This window comes from Amblyomma mixtum, chromosome 1 (assembly GCF_055824585.1).
Source record: "Amblyomma mixtum isolate Tamu chromosome 1, ASM5582458v1, whole genome shotgun sequence".
Taxonomy (NCBI): domain Eukaryota; kingdom Metazoa; phylum Arthropoda; class Arachnida; order Ixodida; family Ixodidae; genus Amblyomma; species Amblyomma mixtum.
The window spans coordinates 137033821-137053978 of record NC_143012.1 but is presented as its reverse complement, the minus strand read 5'-3'; the positions used below and the strand labels follow the sequence as shown (position 1 = coordinate 137053978).

General features: G+C 52.3%; 1 protein-coding gene across 2 annotated transcripts in view; it reads right to left on the bottom strand.

Moving 5' to 3' along the window:
• Positions 1-13089: 13089 nt before the first annotated feature.
• Positions 13090-20158, bottom strand: part of LOC149367696 (2-Hydroxyacid oxidase 1-like) — a 155536-nt gene continuing 148467 nt past the window's right edge. For both annotated transcript variants that reach the window (XM_089556965.1, XM_089556983.1), the window contains 2 exons: positions 17726-17795; positions 13090-13295 (listed from right to left, as the gene is read on the bottom strand). In XM_089556965.1, the coding sequence (XP_089413091.1) occupies positions 13231-13295; positions 17726-17795 (135 nt within the window). In that variant the 3' untranslated portion in view covers positions 13090-13230. The remainder of the gene's footprint in view (positions 13296-17725; positions 17796-20158) is intronic.

Below are 20158 nucleotides of genomic sequence, written 5' to 3'. Positions count from 1 at the left end.
TAGATATACTCGATCATTACAGGGGTCAGCGGAAACGCTACCCAGCCCCACACAAAAGGCTCACCAAAGAGGAGGCGGTAGACTGGCGCAGACTACAAACAGGTACCTACTCACACCTGCGCAAACTACACAAGATTTTACCTACACAATATGCAGACGAATGTCCGCGGTGTCAGGGTAATCCTACACTACAGCATGTCACCTGGACCTGCCCTAAGGCAGACTTAGAGCCAAGAATAAACAACCCGAGTGTGATGAAGTGGGAGCACTTGCTGGCCAGCGAGGACGAGGAAGCGCAACGATTCCTTATGCGCCCAGCTGGCAGCAGTCAAGTGCGGCATCCTGGACCAAGGATTGACCACGGCGCCCAGTGACCCGTAACGGTCAAGAACACTTGAAATTTATTAACAATGTTTTTCCATCCATCCATCCATCCATCCATCCATCCATCCATCCATCCATCCATCCATCCATCTATCCATCCATCCATCCATCCATCCGTCCGTCCGTCCGTCCGTCCGTCCGTCCGTCCGTCCGTCCGTCCGTCCGTCCGTCCGTCCGTCCATCCATCCATCCATCCATCCATCCATCCATCCATCCATCCATCCATCCATCCATCCATCCATCCATCCATCCATCCATCCATCCATCCATCCATCCATCCATCCATCCATCCATCCATCCATCCATCCATCCATCCATCCATCCATCCATCCATCCATCCATCCATCCATCCATCCATCCATCCATCCATCCATCCATCCATCCATCCATCCATCCATCCATTGTGGGTTCCTACGTGGACACAGGCCACCACCCACCGCGGGTTCGAGCTTCGCGCGAGCCAAGGGCCCCGATCAGCCGTCACCACACACACACTGGGACACCGATGCAGCGCACTCAACCTCCGCTGGGAGGAGAGCGATTCGCCGCAAAGAAATAGGCCTCCAAGTTCACAAAGGAGACGTTTATTCACGTCGTCCTTCAGCAGTACACACACACTCAATCGTCACCCCGTCCCGGGGCGCGCGAGGAGCAAGGCTCCGCTGCGCGCACGAAGCGACCAGAGTAATGCGCGCCGCTAACACGCCGCTGCAGGAGAATGTCCCCGCGGCAGTGCTGTGATCTCTCTCTCGTGTCGACCGTTGGGCCGGTTGCGAGAGAGAGTGGGCAATCAACGCAAGGTACGCCTGTCGGAGGTCGCTGGACCCCGCTGGACAGGCTCGAACCGCTGCAGGTCAGAGGACACGTGCGGGCGAGCTCGAGTAAGCACTGGTCCGAACGGCAAAGGCCGGCACGGACAAACAGTAACGTACGCACCTTACGCTGTCTCGGAGGGATCTCTCTCCGGGCCCCGCTCGGACGGTCGCGCGGCGCGCGGCCGCCCAAAGCGGGGTCCCGAATTCCCGCCAAAAGGCGCCAATGGCAAAGGCCCTTGGAGAGCCGGGGCGGAGCTGTGGCTAAATGACAGTGATTAGTCACCCAGCCGCCTCTCCACCGCCTGAGGCGGGAGCAAGGGAAAGAGGAGAAACAACGCGGGCGGCCGGCACAGCCGCGCAAAGGCGACGGCGGAAAGCCAGATTCCCACATCCCCCTCTCCTTAAATGCCCTCCTACCCATCGGCAAAGCACGCGGCCAAAATAAAGAAATCAATACACAAAAAAACTACACTTCAGTTCCAAAATAAATAAATGAATACACAAAAAAACTAGCTACACTTCAGTTCCAAAATAAAGAAATGAATACACAAAAAAAAAAGCTAGCCACACTTCAGTTCCAGCCAGAACAACGTAAGAAAACAAAGGGAAAACAAGGCAAACAACACTTGCATACGCTTCAGTAAATCAAAACAGCTTGCAGATTATATACACGGTACACAAGAAGATGTGAATACAACTGTACAACTATGTTACAGGTGGATGCCAGCCTCAAAGTTCGGTGGCGCGGCCCAGTGGGCCTGTCGGCGACTCACCGCTCGCAGACTTCAAGTTGAACAGGTTGGGAGAGCCGACGACTGATGGCGGTCTTCTTTCCGTTGATGTAGGGTGCGTTGATGACGACGGGGCCGCGGCAGAGCACTGACCTCGCTCCCTTGGACACGACATCACGTTCGGGCACAAGAAAGTTAGTGCACCCCTTCCACGCCGGCTGAAACGGGCGAGGACGTTCGGCGGCGTCCAGATGTGTAACCTTGTCCACAGCGAGGGGTCCTTTTCATCCTCGCGCTCACGCAGAAGGACACAACGGCACAACTCACAGGCGTCGCCTTGGCTCATGGTTACGCGCGCACACAGCCACAGCCACAAACACGCATACACCGTGCGCGGACGCTGGTCGGCGACAACGACCCCCCCATCAGAAGCGTCCAGAGGCGCCGCGGCGAGGGTCAAAGGGTGCACTTTCCGCCCCCCATCGCAACACATCGCTCCAAACGCCCCGCCAACTTCCCGTCCATACGGGCCGCACAAAACTCGCACCGCGACACACGGCTCCTTAACGAGCCAACCACCCACAGTCGGGCCGGAAATGAGAAAAGGCGCGCTGTACAAACGACACCCATCGTTTTCTTCTTGAAGATAAGAGCAAGCACGAGCTGGCTGAAGTTTGCCGATGTACAAGTCTGTTACGTTAGAACGAAAACAGACGAACAAGCGGGGAACGAAAGTGGCTAGAAACTGACTAAAACAAAACAAATAAATAAATAGATAAACACACAAGGCTGGAACTGATCCTGCTGCCAAAACAACAAAAAAAAACACACCGTGCTTCGCCTGGGTAGGGCCTGACGAGAAAGCTCGCCAGCTAGCTGAGGCTGCGTGCCTTCGGTTGCGGAAAAGTCCGCCGTCCGGCATCAATCACATCGGTGACCGTCGCCTCAGATTGTACCGGTGCTCCGTACGCTTGCGTTCCGCAGCACCAGTTGTGCCTTTGCGCTTGCCTTTGATACCAATGGGTACCGGCGCAAGCTCGTCAGACCGTGACGCGTAGGCCTTCAGGTCCATGAACCCCTGCTTGCTCCTGGGGAAAGGCCCCATCAAATCGCAGGTGGCCATCTGCCACGGACGCACACTGTCAATCGGTTTCATCATTACAGGCGGCTTGCCGCCCCGTGACTTCACCGCTTGACAGACATGGCAGGAACGGCAATAGCGGAAAATGTCACGCTTCATGCCGGGCCACGTCACCGAATGGCTCAGTTTTGCAAAAACTTTGGAGCCACTCAAATGACCGGCCAGTGGTTCGTCATGAGAGAATCTCAACAGTGCGCCTCTCAGACTTTTGGGGATAACCACCTAGAACGGGTCGATGGACTCGTCATCGGTGGCTATGTATTTCAGCACGAGCCCGTCATGGTCCAGCAAATATGAATCCCCGGGGTTCGCCGCGACACACGCTGGCTTCTTCCCCCCTGCGCCCGCTACAATACAAGTAGCGTCACGGCGCTCCGTCTCCCTGAGACCGTCGCTCACCTCGCGACAAAAGGGGTCATTTTGCTGGGCTTTCAGTAGCTCTTTACGGCTGAAAACGATTCCAGTCATCCCAGAGGGGAGCCTGGTCTCGTCCCCACTCAGGTTTGCAGCCAAAATTTCCGTTCGCGTCGGAAACTCCGAGGCGCTCACGAAGAGCTTTGCCTCTCGTCCGCTTTGCGAAGCGCTGCTTGCCTGGTTAGCGGAATGGGTTAACCCGTTTGCGGGCTCTCCCTCCTTGCCGCCCGGCGGCTCGTCCGCTGTTTCGCCCCCTCCGCCTACAGGCGTCAAGGCGCCGCTGGCGAGTGGGGCACGGGATAGCGCGTCAGCTACCACGTTTGTGCTCCCCTTTCGATACTGCACGGAAAAGTCGTAATGCTGTATCAGGAGAGCCCAGCGCGCCAGCCGACCCGCAGGCTCGCGGAGCCGCATCAGCCAACTGAGCGCACTGTGGTCTGTCTGCACCACGAATTGCGTTCCATCAAGGTAGACGTCAAATTTGCGCAGTGCAAACACGATGGCGAGGCACTCCTTCTCGGTCACGGAATAATTCCTCTCCGAGGGCGGCAAGGAGCGGCTGGCAAAGGCCAGCGGTTGCAGCACGCCATCGAATTCCTGTAGGAGAACTGCTCCTAAACCCAGATCGCTCGCGTCAATCTGGACTACGAACTGTCTGGTCAGGTCGGGTAGCCTGAGCTGCGCTGTCTCGACAATGGCATTAGACAGGAGGCGAAAGGATCGCTCTTGCTCGGGCTCCCATCGCCACGCGGCAGTCTTTCCCAAGAGCTAGGTCAAGGGTGCCTGCACGCGGGCACAGGACGATAAAAGGTGGCCATTCCCACACAACGGCGCAGGCCGCGTACGTCCTTGGGCGCGGGAAATTCGAGTATGGCTCGAAGTTTCTCCGCATCTGGCTCAATGGAGCCCCGGCCTCAGCGACTGCACCCCTGCCTCAGTGGAGGCTTGGGCGGGCTGCACGAACGAGGGAGGCAAGGCTCCTAGTTCGATGAGCGGCGCGGTTTCCACAGGGAACCGGCCAGCGCCTCGCCGTTCCCAGAGCAGAATTGACTGCTCGCGGGGCACGGCTGCTGCTGTTCGAAACTGCCGGTTGCGGCAGCGTGACACGAACTGCTTTCGCACTGGGCGGAAAGCGTGCACAGCTGAGGCATGTGACCAGCGGATGCACCGCAGGGTGCTTCCGATACAGCTCCAATGGGAGCCACGTGGTCAACATTTTGGGTTGTGTCACCGTAAACCCCAATGGGGGCCGCGGCCAACCACGGTGTCTAGCTATTCGAAGGAACAGCAGCCAGCGGATCAAACGACGCTACAACTCCGTAGGGAGCCGACATGTAGCTGCCGAGTGCCGCGCTGGGGGTGGTAGACACGGTGCGCAAGCGTGATCGTCAAGGCGACCTGCTCGGCTAATGTGCCATCAAAGGCGTAAGCGCCAATGACTTAGCACGTTGGGCGCCAGTTGTGGGTTTCTACGTGGACACAGGCCACCACCCACCGCGGGTTCGAGCTTCGCGCGAGCCAAGGGCCCCGATCAGCCGTCACCACACACCACTGGGACACCGATGCGGTGCACTCAACCTCCGCTGGGAGGAGAGCGATTCACCGCAAAGAAATAGGCCTCCAAGTTCACAAAGGAGACGTTTATTCACGTCGTCCTTCAGCAGTACACACACACTCAATCGTCACCCCGTCCCGGGGGCGCGCGAGGAGCAAGGCTCCGCTGCGCGCACGAAGCGACTCGAGCAATATGCGCCGCTAGCACGCCGCTGCAGGAGAATGTCCCCGCGGCAGTGCTGTGATCTCTCTCTCGTGTCGACCGTTGGGCCGGTTGCGAGAGAGAGTGGGCAATCAACGCAAGGTACGCCTGTCTGAGGTCGCTGGACCCCGCTGGACAGGCTCGAGCCGCTGCAGGTCAGAGGACACGTGCGGGCGAGCTCGAGTAAGCACTGGTCCGAACGGCAAAGGCCGGCACGGACAAACAGTAACGTACGCACCTTACGCTGTCTCGGAGGGATCTCTCTCTCTGGGCCCCGCTCGGACGGTCGCGCGGCGCGCGGCCGCCCAAAGCGGGGTCCCGAATTCCCGCCAAAAGGCGCCAATGGCAAAGGCCATTGGGGAGCCGGGGCGGAGCTGCGGCCAAATGACAGTGATTAGTCACCTAGCCGCCTCTCCACCGCCTGAGGCGGGAGCAAGGGAAAGAGGAGAAACGACGCGGTAGGCCGGCACAGCCGCGCAAAGGCGACGGCGGAAAGCCAGATTCCCACACCATCCATCCATCCATCCATCCATCCATCCATCCATCCATCCATCCATCCATCCATCCATCCATCCATCCATCCATCCATCCATCCATCCATCCATCCATCCATCCATCCATCCATCCATCCATCCATCCATCCATCCATCCATCCATCCATCCATCCATCCATCCATCCATCCATCCATCCATCCATCCATCCATCCATCCATCCATCCATCCATCCATCCATCCATCCATCCATCCATCCATCCATCCATCCATCCATCCATCCATCCATCCATCCATCCATCCATCCATCCATCCATCCATCCATCCATCCATCCATCCATCCATCCATCCATCCATCCATCCATCCATCCATCCATCCATCCATCCATCCATCCATCCATCCATCCATCCATCCATCCATCCATCCATCCATCCATCCATCCATCCATCCATCCATCCATCCATCCATCCATCCATCCATCCATCCATCCATCCATCCATCCATCCATCCATCCATCCATCCATCCATCCATCCATCCATCCATCCATCCATCCATCCATCCATCCATCCATCCATCCATCCATCCATCCATCCATCCATCCATCCATCCATCCATCCATCCATCCATCCATCCATCCATCCATCCATCCATCCATCCATCCATCCATCCATCCATCCATCCATCCATCCATCCATCCATCCATCCATCCATCCATCCATCCATCCATCCATCCATCCATCCATCCATCCATCCATCCATCCATCCATCCATCCATCCATCCATCCATCCATCCATCCATCCATCCATCCATCCATCCATCCATCCATCCATCCATCCATCCATCCATCCATCCATCCATCCATCCATCCATCCATCCATCCATCCATCCATCCATCCATCCATCCATCCATCCATCCATCCATCCATCCATCCATCCATCCATCCATCCATCCATCCATCCATCCATCCATCCATCCATCCATCCATCCATCCATCCATCCATCCATCCATCCATCCATCCATCCATCCATCCATCCATCCATCCATCCATCCATCCATCCATCCATCCATCCATCCATCCATCCATCCATCCATCCATCCATCCATCCATCCATCCATCCATCCATCCATCCATCCATCCATCCATCCATCCATCCATCCATCCATCCATCCATCCATCCATCCATCCATCCATCCATCCATCCATCCATCCATCCATCCATCCATCCATCCATCCATCCATCCATCCATCCATCCATCCATCCATCCATCCATCCATCCATCCATCCATCCATCCATCCATCCATCCATCCATCCATCCATCCATCCATCCATCCATCCATCCATCCATCCATCCATCCATCCATCCATCCATCCATCCATCCATCCATCCATCCATCCATCCATCCATCCATCCATCCATCCATCCATCCATCCATCCATCCATCCATCCATCCATCCATCCATCCATCCATCCATCCATCCATCCATCCATCCATCCATCCATCCATCCATCCATCCATCCATCCATCCATCCATCCATCCATCCATCCATCCATCCATCCATCCATCCATCCATCCATCCATCCATCCATCCATCCATCCATCCATCCATCCATCCATCCATCCATCCATCCATCCATCCATCCATCCATCCATCCATCCATCCATCCATCCATCCATCCATCCATCCATCCATCCATCCATCCATCCATCCATCCATCCATCCATCCATCCATCCATCCATCCATCCATCCATCCATCCATCCATCCATCCATCCATCCATCCATCCATCCATCCATCCATCCATCCATCCATCCATCCATCCATCCATCCATCCATCCATCCATCCATCCATCCATCCATCCATCCATCCATCCATCCATCCATCCATCCATCCATCCATCCATCCATCCATCCATCCATCCATCCATCCATCCATCCATCCATCCATCCATCCATCCATCCATCCATCCATCCATCCATCCATCCATCCATCCATCCATCCATCCATCCATCCATCCATCCATCCATCCATCCATCCATCCATCCATCCATCCATCCATCCATCCATCCATCCATCCATCCATCCATCCATCCATCCATCCATCCATCCATCCATCCATCCATCCATCCATCCATCCATCCATCCATCCATCCATCCATCCATCCATCCATCCATCCATCCATCCATCCATCCATCCATCCATCCATCCATCCATCCATCCATCCATCCATCCATCCATCCATCCATCCATCCATCCATCCATCCATCCATCCATCCATCCATCCATCCATCCATCCATCCATCCATCCATCCATCCATCCATCCGTCCATCCGTCCATCCGTCCATCCGTCCATCCGTCCATCCGTCCATCCGTCCATCCGTCCATCCGTCCATCCGTCCGTCCGTCCGTCCGTCCGTCCGTCCGTCCGTCCGTCCGTCCATCCGTCCGTCCGTCCGTCCGTCCGTCCGTCCGTCCGTCCGTCCGTTGCACTGCTGGCGCAGGGGCGACGGCACCTCTGAGTCACCCGCGCAGGGGAGGAGTCGGCGGCGGCTCCGCGCTGGTCTATCAACACTCGCTCCTCGCACATGCCCAGTTGGGGCTCTCCGGGGCTCCACGAAATCGCTTGTGTTGCTTCCGCAAAAAAAAAAAAATTGGCAGGGGCTTAGCTCTGCTATGGTTTGGTTTATGGGGTTTAACGTCCCAAAGCGACTACGGCTATGAGAGACGCCGTAGTGGAGGGCTCGGGAAATTTCGACCACGTGGGGTTCTTTAACGTGCACTGACATCGCACAGTACACGGGCCTCTAGAATTTCTCCAAAGAAATTCAACCGCCGCGGCCGGGATCGAACCCGCGTCTTTCGGGTCAGTAGCCGAGCACCATAACCACTGAACCACCGCGGCGTGTGGTGGTGAGGAGGTGGTGACGAATCGCGGTTACGGCCGCTTATGTTTTTTCAGCCAGCGTCCGCTTCGGCGGACGCGATTGTTGCTGCGACGCGCATCTTTTCTTTTTCTCTTCCCTCTGATCTTTTAAGTCTTCTCTATCTGCACGTGGCAGCGGTGGTGGCTCGGCTTGAGCCAGTAGGCAGGCACGTGCAATTTCCTTTCATTCTTCTCTCAGTCGCAACAACAACATGAGAGAGAGATGTGGGCTGCAGGCGTTGGCGTTGTCAACGTCTTACATTCCGATCGTTTCAAGGAAAGGAAGGCGAGCGCGCGCGGCGATTCACGCCGGCTGTGCGTAGTAGAAACGTGCCGGATTCGATAATATTGCCGCGTATGCTTGTAGTGTTTGTTTGTTCATTCTTCAAAGCTGCCGGCACGCCGTTTTATCGTTTTGTTTCTGATGCAGGATGCGCCTAAATTTATCTCAAATTGATCGCATTCAGGCGGAGCCGATTCTACGTTGTTCCAGAATGTTCTAGTAACTTTCCAAGCTTTATCTCGAAAGTTCGCTGTCAGCTTTAAAAGAGCACGGCCGAAAGCGCCGGGAATTCTGTTCGACGACCGCGTAGCACGCCTGTTGCCACGCCGCCGTCGAATCATTCAATCCTTTGTGGGCGCAAGTCAGCGCAAATAAAGACGTTCATTTGGAAGCCATTCTAGCTGCTTTCCTGGACGCCGGGCTGCAGTGACAGTGTACACGGCGTTTCGTATTTGTCTGGCCGGTTTGTAACAAAGTCTCCCGTGCAAAATATACGAACCTATTTGGTCTCAAACAGGACAACAAGGTATATTATGATAGTCCGTGCTTTTAAAAAATGGCTGAGGCTTAACTTGGTTAAGCCTGGAGAATGCGAAGCATCATCGTGTCGCGTAATTTGGAGGCGCACAACCACAGCGACGGCGCGAGGTGGGCCCCCGTTTCTTCACTGTCGTGACGTCATCAAGTCACGTGGTGTGACGTCATGTATCACGTGATTTGGAGGCGCACAACCACAGCGACGGCGCGAGGTGGGCCCCGTTTCTCTACTGTCGTGACGTCATCGTGTCACGTGGTGTGACGTCGTTGTCGTGACGTCATCGTGTCACGTGGTGTGACGTCGTGTCACGTCATTTGGAGGCGCACAACCACAGAGACGGCGCGAGGTGGGCCCCCGTTTCTCCACTGTCGTGACGTCATCGTGTCACGTGGTGTGACGTCATGTATCACGTGATTTGGAGGCGCATAACCACCGTGAAGGGCTGAAGTGGTAGCTAAAGTAATATGCTTCGCACTATATATTGTTACGCGGCGGCCAGCCGAAGAATGAGGCGTGGTGAACGATGGCTATGAGATGGTTTAATGGCCGCTGGCCTAACGCGAGCGCTCCGTCCCGCGCCACTGCCAGCTTCGTCTTCGTCACACTACCCGGGGCCTCCGAGCGATCGTCCCGATCGGTGACGAACAGACGGCGAAATGGCGATGGTCTTGAGTAAAGGATCGAACAATATGTAGAAGATGGTGCAGTGCTGGCCGCCACGATGAAAAAGATGAGAGAATGAGTCCCGGTCCACGAAGCATCCGGGCCGTAGGGTGCCAGGAGCTGACGGCCGAGGTCTCTGGACGCACCGAACGGCAGAGGCAGGGGGACGGCGTCTTCACGTTTGGGTCAGTGGGGTCTTGGGTCGGTGGGGTCTTGGGTCCGTCGGGTCTTAGGTCCGTCGGGTCGTGGGTCGTCGTGTAGTGTGGTCCGGGCGGGGGACGGGGCTGGGGTGAGCGTCGAGGTCGGTTCAGGTCGGGCGGGCTGGGGCACGGCCGTGCGGCGCTGACCAGGTACTCACGGCCGACGTCCACGGCAGGCCCAGGACGCCGAAGCTCCGTGACCAGGATGGCGATGAAGGGATCCCCGCACCTCACACGAAATGTTACGCGGCGGCCAGCCGAAGAATGAGGCGTGGTGAACGATGGCTATGAGATGGTTTAATGGCCGCTGGCCTAGCGCGAGCGCTCCGTCCCGCGCCACTGCCAGCTTCGTCTTCGTCACACTACCCGGGGCCTCCGAGCGATCGTCCCGATCGGTGACGAACAGACGGCGAAATGGCGATGGTCTTGAGTAAAGGATCGAACAATATGTAGAAGATGGTGCAGTGCTGGCCGCCACGATGAAAAAGATGAGAGAATGAGTCCCGGTCCACGAAGCATCCGGGCCGTAGGGTGCCGGGAGCTGACGGCCGAGGTCTCTGGACGCACCGAACGGCAGAGGCAGGGGGACGGCGTCTTCACGTTTGGGTCAGTGGGGTCTTGGGTCGGTGGGGTCTTGGGTCCGTCGGGTCTTAGGTCCGTCGGGTCGTGGGTCGTCGTGTAGTGTGGTCCGGGCGGGGGACGGGGCTGGGGTGAGCGTCGAGGTCGGTTCAGGTCGGGCGGGCTGGGGCACGGCCGTGCGGCGCTGACCAGGTACTCACGGCCGACGTCCACGGCAGGCCCAGGACGCCGAAGCTCCGTGACCAGGATGGCGATGAAGGGATCCCCGCACCTCACACGAAATGTTACGCGGCGGCCAGCCGAAGAATGAGGCGTGGTGAACGATGGCTATGAGATGGTTTAATGGCCGCTGGCCTAGCGCGAGCGCTCCGTCCCGCGCCACTGCCAGCTTCGTCTTCGTCACAATATAATTTAGCATTGGAACTTGCCTAGATGGTCCGGAATCTGCGAATAACTGCATTCGTCTGCATTCAGAAGTTTCGTCGTTTAAAGCGTAGCCGCAGATTTGACAGGCTGCGCCATCTGGGGTGCTGCAATATCTACACCAGCTCCGAGCAGGGTCACTGGTTGCCTCGCTGCTATCCAGATGGCGCAGCCTCTGAAGTCGGCTATTCCGCTCGCCTCGAAAATTCTACGCGCATGAAGACGGCTGCAGCTTTGCTGCGATTCCGGGAAATCCAGGCAAGTTCGGACGTCAAATTATTACTAGAAAAAAATCTATCATATGCAACCCTGCGGTCTTGATTGAACCCAAATATGATAGTAGTTTGTGCAGGAGGTTTTTCTACAACCCGGACAGGTATACATACCGAACACCCTTACATGCATGCCTCAATCGTAACTTTCCAACAGATTCCATATTCCCAGATTTCGAAAAAGCATTTCGTCCGATTACACGGTGGCTGAGAGAAAGTAGGCAGATGGATCGACTCACAACGACTCATAACAAGGGAGGGGAAAGTCTCACGATGCTTGCCAATGTCTTCGTGTTTATTTCCCATCCATTTGTCAGCACCTTGCGATTTCCGGCCCGAGGCTATCGGTTAATGGGGAGTGGGGGAATGGGCCGACGACATTGCTTCGTTCTTGAGCTAATAAGATTTTAGCACCAGGAACGTATTTGGGGCCGCCGCGCCGTGGGAAGCAGGCGCACCAGGCCGCTCAGAGAGCAGTAGTGGGGAGGGGGGGTGAGACTAGGTGATAGAACCTCTCCCCGAGCCAAGCGGAGCAGCGTTGGAAGCAGCTGATTTGACAGGCAGACTGCGAGGAAATCAATGTCCTGGCTTGGAGCTGCGCTGAACCTCGGAGTTGGTCAGATGGCGCAGCCTATCAACTCAGCTGTTCCACTCGGCTCGTCTAAAATGTGAAGAAAGACCGGAGGAGATACCCGCCACCGGATAGATCCCTGAATAAAAAGGAGTCGTACGACTGGAGAAGACTCCAAGCTCGAAATTTCTTCTCGCCCCTGTGGAGGAGTTGGACGGGTGCCAGAGGGTGGAAGAGGGACGCTGCAGAAACCGAAATTTGTAAATTTTGCGGCCACGTGGCAACATTAGATCACATAATTTGGAGATGCGTTCGTGCCCCAGGGCGCAACGCGATTAAAACTAGCGATGAATGGGAGACCACGCTGAGAAGCTCCGACGAAAAAACTCAGCGCTTTGCCGTCCGCCTGGCGGCCGAGGCTGAAGACCTCTTCTCCTAGACGGGATCGGATGTCCTCCGGCCGCGGTGCGACAGACTGCCTCCCCGGACGCCTGCGTGCGGACCCGGAGGTGGCTGCCGCGCCATATTCGGCGGAAATAAATGTTCTTCCTCCTCCTTGTCTAAGCCGACTGAACGTTTTCGCCGACTCCGGACAATCCAGACAAGTTCTGTCGTTATATTACTCATAAAAAAAAGCAGACCTCCATAAGTTACCGTGTGGTGGGTGTTTGAGCCCTAATACGCCAGTAGTTTGTAGGGCGATAGAATCCACTTTAACTAAGAACGGTTGGATGGAGTTGTCTTCCGCGTGCCTTCAATCGGAGCTCGTCCGGAAGGGCAGCCTGAACCTGGGTGCTGCCGTGATGGGGGAGTGGAGCCAACGACGATCGATAAGGGATTGCATGAGAGTGTTTCAAGTGAGAAATACGTTTCGTGAAGGAATCTGAGCGAATTCTGCTTATTTTGCCGGAGTGGGCCAGTGAAGCACGCTTTATTTGCCGGCAGCTAAGAGATGCGTGACTTAAATTTCTCTGTGCTGCTTCCCATCGCTTGAAGACGTCTTCTTGCGACTTGAGCTTTCGAAGAAACGACGTCAAGGGTAGTACGCGCCGCTGCGTGTGAGGAACCCCGCGTTCAGCTTCTGCACATCGGGGCAGCCTGCGTCGGAAAGCAAAATCTACATTTCAGTCTATCGAGCGCTGTCGCCGTTCGCTGAACTAATTTGCATACAACGAAAAGACAATACCAAATCAGCTGTGCTGTTTCGAGCTTATAACAATGCATATCAAGATCATTTCGGCGTCTTTTTTATAAATGCATACTGGGGGCGCGCAAAGAATGGTCTCGTGTCACTGACCTAAAATTACGCGGCAAAAAAAAAAAATTACGCGGCTGAAGGCGCCAATGCCTGAAGGAAACAAAGTAATTCAACGCAATCTACACATGGCTATCATTGATCACATTAACACAGTATTTTACAGCTCCGTGTTTTTTTGCTTTAAAAGGGCTTGGACACCAATGTTTGGGTGCATTTTCTGTTCATTGTAATGAAGCGTAAGACATCACTATACACCTCGTTTTATTCCTCTACGACCACTAAATGATCTATAACTGAATTTTCTCACTCTTGCTTTTAGGCTTCAACAGCCGAACGATGCCTATGACGTCACAGTCCGGTACAGATCAAGTGAGACAATAACAATGATTGAAAAGTAGTGATTGGATTGCAGTTTTTGTCATGCCTCACGGTACCTTTATTGACTTTTGCACTTTATAGCAATAGTACGGCTAATGATTTGGTATAGTTTGATTTGGTTTATTAGGGTTGAACGTCCCAAAGCGACTCAGGCTATGAGGGACGCCGTAGTGGAAGGCTCCGGAAATTTCGACCACCTGGGGTTCTTTAACGTGCACTGACATCCCACTGTACACGGGCCTCTGGAATTTCGCCTCCATCGAAATTCGGCCGCCGCGGCCGGGTCGAACCCGCGTCTTTCGGGTCAGCAGCCGAGCGCCGTAACCACTGATCCACCGCAGCAGGGCAGTACGGTTAATGAAACTGAAACCGAAAATCACGAGTGAAAAAACTCAATTATATATTATGTCGTAGGCAGCTGCCACATGGCAATACATGCATAGTAATGTCCTGCGCACAGTTTCAAAGAACAATGGATCCAAGCGAAATTTGATGCCCACGAAGCGTGTTTCTACCGAGCAACAAATGAGTGTGTTTTCATTCAGTGCAGAGCGGGACAAATGAGCGATAATTAATCTCGTTGTGAGCAGGTTCCTTTACGAAGAGCGCCTAAACCGCCCGCGTTTTACTCTGCTCCCCGGAAAGCATATCGTCAGAGCGTCGGCCCATTAAAGCCTGCCATGTCATACGAGCGCCTGAACTCCGGCGAAGCACATGAAAGCCAATCTCTGACATCAGAACTGTACTCTTCGCCATGCTCATGCCCATATGATGAAGCTGGTTGGTACCTACCGCGTTAGTCTCCGGTACAATATTTTAACTCAGAATATTGCCTGGCTAACAAAGAGGGTTCAGCTTAAGTTAAGAACAACGCAGCGAGCTATGGAAAGGAAAATGATAGGTGTAACGTTAAGAGATCGAAAGCGGGCGGAGTGGGTGAGGGAACAAACGCGGGTTAATGACATCTTAATTGAAATCGAGAGGAAGAAATGGGCTTGGGCAGGGCATGTAATGCGAAGGCAAGATAACCGCTGGTCCTTAAGGGTAACGGAGTGGATTCCAAGAGGAGGCAAGCGTAGCAGGGGACGGCAGAATGTTAGGTGGGCGGATGAGATTAAGAAGTTTGCGGGGATACAGTGGCGGCAACTGACAAAGGACAGGGTTAATTGGAGAGACATGGGAGAGGCCTTTGCCCTGCAGTGGGTGTAGTCAGGCTGACGATGATGATGATGATGATGATTGCCTGTCATATGCCGTGCCAACTGTAACAAAGGTTCTAAATTATTACGAACCGTTTTCGTGATCCCTGTTTCGCGCCAAGACTTGCGAACTTTGTTTACACCACCGTAATTTACCCTCTGCGTTGAATGTGATCTTCAGCTGTTCAACCTAAGGTCTCAGGTTCGATCCCGGTGACGGCCGCTGCATTGCGATGGAAGTGAAATGCAAAAACGACCTGTTACTGAGATTCTAGTGCAATTTAGAGGACCACATGCGCGCGAAATTACCCCGCAGTCCACCGTGTATAGCGTGCCTCGCATTTCTGGCACTAGCACTGAAATGGCACCGCATAAAAAGTGCCGAGTCAATGAGTCGCGTTGAATTTCAGTCTCAGCTAAAAATGAAAACAATATTTCCTTGTTGCTATCTTGTGTTACACCGTGACGGAAAGGAACGCGTATAACGTACACATGCCTTGTCTGCGCATGCGTCGAGCCACGCTGAGGAAGCTTTGACCGCGAACTTCAGCTTAAAGTAGCTCACTCTCCTGTAAAAACTTCAGTAATGTGCCTGGCATCGCATTTTTACAACTAAGGTTCCCAAAAAGGACAAGATGATGGGAACCATAAATTCTTTTTCACAGGAACCAAGAATCTGGACGAAAGTTCTCACGTCAGCACGGCGACCACACGCCTCGAGTTGAATACTCGGCAGTGGGGCAGGTTGATTGTATCTGTTGCTGTTGTTGATTGCATCTGCCTTTACGTACTCCTCGCGCCTTCGCGACTTCGTGACTCCTCGTGACTTCGCGGTGGTTACATACCTACATACTTGGAGTCAGCAAATTACAGTAATTTCTGAATGTCTAAGACGATAAAAGTGCGCACAAACACTAAGTCGCATGCAGTAAATCAGTAGCAAAACGCAGCAGTGTTCCATTTCTTGACAATGCGCCATTCGGACCATGAATGTTTTAGGCAGTCTTGTAGTTTGGGCTAGTTTCGTAGATAACTTTCAAGCAGACCACCTACGACTGTCATAGTCAGCGCTTCATTTATTAATGCATTGGCATTATAAAGGTCTGCGCAGGCGGAAATGGTGACTGCCATCTGTCAGTAGCCAGTGGTAGCCGGCAAACTGGAAACCGGGCAGTGAACCAACTTACGAGGCTACCTATGCGGGCCTCGGATATAACGAACCTCTGTATGCCTCCTCGGAGATAACGAATTTTACTGTGTTAATCTCGGATATACCGAGCTTTCATGTGTTAACTTCGGACGTAACGAACCTAAATATGACTCCTCGGGTGTAACGAAATTTAGTGTGCCAACCTCGGATATAACCAGCATTTGACTGCTAATGCATTCAAACGACCCACCAAGGATCGCCTGAGTTATTTTATTCATGAGATACTGCAGGCCAGTAGATATGGCCCAGGTAGAAGTGGGATACAGACAAGAAACCTAGGCTACGCAGCGCTAATAAAAGTAGAGTTTATACTGCACTAAGCAGGAATAAAAGCAAGCACCGTATGATAACAGGTAAAACAATAAGTCGGATCAAACAAAAATAGTAACATCACAAGTAACTCTTAAATATTTGCTTTAAAGGGCAGCTGCAGCACTTTTTTGAGAATTTTGCGATTTTGAAGGATTCAAATCTATGTAGGCTGTAGGTAAAGCATGCCAAGTGTTTTTGCACTAGCATTTAAAATAGTGACGTAATCGACGATTGAAATTTGCGCTTCTCCTCAATGCACCGGAGGAGTGCAGGGAAACTCAGCGTGACGTCACGGAAGGTATGATTTCAAATTAGCTCTGTCGTCAGCAACACACTGCCCTGACGCGTTAGACGCTGCCAAACAACTCTCGGGGGAGTTCGCCTTCGGTGGCGTTGGTTGTTTTCCTTCAAAGCAGGCGTTTGTGCGTTGGAAATGTACCGTTACCTTCGATGACGTCATCATGCGCCCCCCACTTGGCGTTGTGCGCTGCGGAGAAGCTTGAAGGGCGGCCGGATTTTAATCGGCGATTACTTCACTATTTCAAGTGCTATCCCAAAAAGACTTTGCATGCTTTACCTCCAAGTTTCAAACATTCGGCCCTCTTAAGCTCGTTGATTTCTAAAACCTATGCAGTTTCCCTTTAAGCACATTTTCTGTTCAGACTACATCAACAAGTAGATCGTTACATTTGAGGCGAAGCTGGTAGTGATACAAATTAAATACTAGTTTTATTCAGGCTAACTTTCTACGAACTCCTCAGGTCTTGATGTTACTAATGTACTCTCTGTTATCAGTCGAGACGTGGAATCAAGTCGTCTGTAACTATTATGTGTAAAACGAACTGCAAGTGTTTGTATTTGCTGAAGTTTTATATCTTTCTTAGTAAGAGGATCCCAAACTTCGACCGTGATTCACTACAATTTCGCTGTGATAATTATGATGGAAAATATAGTTTCTGGAGTAATTTGAAGAAATGGGATGCTCCTTCGAGAATTAATGAAAAGTATTCACATTTTTACAGTTCGTATTGTACATGATGCACAGGGCATTGCAGTGTGATACGTTAATATGCAGTTAAATTCCGGTTTGCTACATCACCGGCTCCGTATCTTGCAGCTAGTATGGATACTGCGGCGCCATTTGCACGCAGCAGGTGGTAAGCGGCCTCACCGATCAGCACCAAGCAGTTGTCGAGCTCCCGGCGGATGAACTCGAGCACGTCGGTGACCCCCTGTTGACCCTGCGCCAAGGGAAAGATATGCCTGAGCAAGCGTGGATGACAGCGGGGCTCGAAATACGCAGTGAGATTTTCCTAGGTTTTTAGATTTTCATTTCTCGTAAAAATTAAGTGAAATGGTCTATAGGGCAGCGGCCCCCAGGATTAATGTACGCTGGCGACATTGCACCATTTGCTGATGGGGAAGATTTACAGACTCCGGTCGATACTTGTGGAGCCGGAGGAGGCAATCTAGACTTCATTAGTAGCGCAGTTCAGTCTGATGTGAGGATATTCAACTATTCCAGTGATCAGGTGCTTACAATACTAGGCCATGCGATGCCCATGCTGGCCGAATACAAATATCTCGGGTATGGCAAACAAAAAACAGACATACATGGTAAAGGACGAAACGACCATTAGGCAGAAGGCGAAGGAATGGCGCAATAATGAGGTATAGAGAGTTTTAGTGGCACTTCTGGTATGCTGTACTAAAAGGTATTTGGGAAGGAATAACGAGCCCCGGCTTACTTTTTGGACTGCGGTTTTGTGGGCAGAAGTTTAGTCGGGGCTAGAAATCGGTTTAAGAGAACAACAATTGAGGCAGTACAGAGGGACATGGGCTCGCCATCGTGTATCGCACAGGACGCCCTGAGTAAAATATTGTGTTGATAACCCTCGAGAAATTTGGGCGATTACAGGTGGGCACCTGAAGTATTTAAGTAAGTAGAAAGAGCGTCGACGTACAGTGGTGGAAAAGGACTAGAAAACTAACCTGGGAGTAAGGAGGAAACCAGGACGGAGAAATAAAGAGCTTTAAAAGACAGGTAAAAAACGCGGAGGAATTTAATAAAGATAAAGGAGCTCCTAGACCGGCATAGAAAATAGAAAAGGCAAAGGAAGGAATCGTTCTATAATAACTTAAAAAGCAGCGTCCTACTTCTTGAAACTATAGATCAGGGTGACTTAGAACGCGAAACTACTAAAAATGAGCCCACGCTGAGGCAGCGATCGAATGTCGAGCGTTAACACACCTAACATAGGTCGCCGGTTCGGATCCCTGCCGCGAGCTAGACTCTAACTTAACAGGACAGCGTATGCTGCGCGAAACGCGAAATCGCATGCCACCATCCCGAACACTGCGACAAATGGTTGAGCCGCGTGTTCATATGAAGATTCGTAGAGACGTGGAACATAGGTCGCTGGTTCGAATCCCTGCCGCGAGCTAGGCTCTAACTTAATAAATTTATGCTGCACGAAATGCTGAATCGTATACTGCACCACCCGGAACATTGTGCGGCAAACGGTTGGCCCGCTAATTGTACACGAATGTCGGAACCAAATGGCCCGACTTTGATGTCTGCCGAATTTTTCGTCGTGACTTAGAACTAGAAGTCTTTCCCAACAACTATTTTTTGAATGTTACTGAAACTACGTTTTCTGAGCGTCTTAACGTTCTCCTACCGAAAGCCCGAACTAATTATGAAAAATTCTCCGCAATATTCGCTGGTATTACAATATGGAATGCTTTACCACACGAAGTTAAATCATGATTCAACAGTTTTATTTTATTGCATCATATTAAAAACTTTTTAGAATTGCAAATTACGGACTAACTTTGTGTACCTTAATGTATTTTTTTTCCGCTTCTTGATCCACTTTTTTTTGCTTAATGCTTCTTACCTTCGTTTTTATATACGAGATTTTATGATTGTCTTTTATCGATGTTTGTAACTAGCAACCACCGTCTTAGTATATTTTTAAACTACCTATTTTGTGTTAGGAGGTCCCCCTGCCAATTTGTTAACCATGGGACCTCCTAGAGTACTAACATCAATTAATAAATTTGCTTGTATTACCGTTCTTCAATAAACTTGACTCGATTTGACATCTCTATATGTTCCGGATCGACAGAGTATAGTTTCGAGTTGTGGTGCACGGGCATCACACTGCCACCGGTTTAACGCTACAATGTCGTTGCTATGGAGGCCGTCATCTTGAATCCCATTCGTGAAATCAGCATAACTCGAACAGGCTCGAAACGTGACCAGTAGAGCTAGCACTCTAAAAGAAATTTAACTAAAAATATCACGCATGTGCAGTGCGTGTTAAATGGGCCGAAACAATCGGACATATTTCAGTGCAATGTGGCGGTATCCATCGAGAGGTCGATACAAGCACATTCAAGCTTCTTGGGGGACTAGTGTTTAGAGATAACAATTGTCATTTGCATGAATCTGCAGTTCGCAGTTGGTAGCGAGGTGCTGGAAGTAGTAAGAGAATATGTCTACTTAGGGCAGGTAGTGACCGCAGATCCGGATCATGAGAGGGAAATAACTAGAAGAATAAGAATGGGGTGGAGCGCATATGGCAGGTTCTCTCAGATC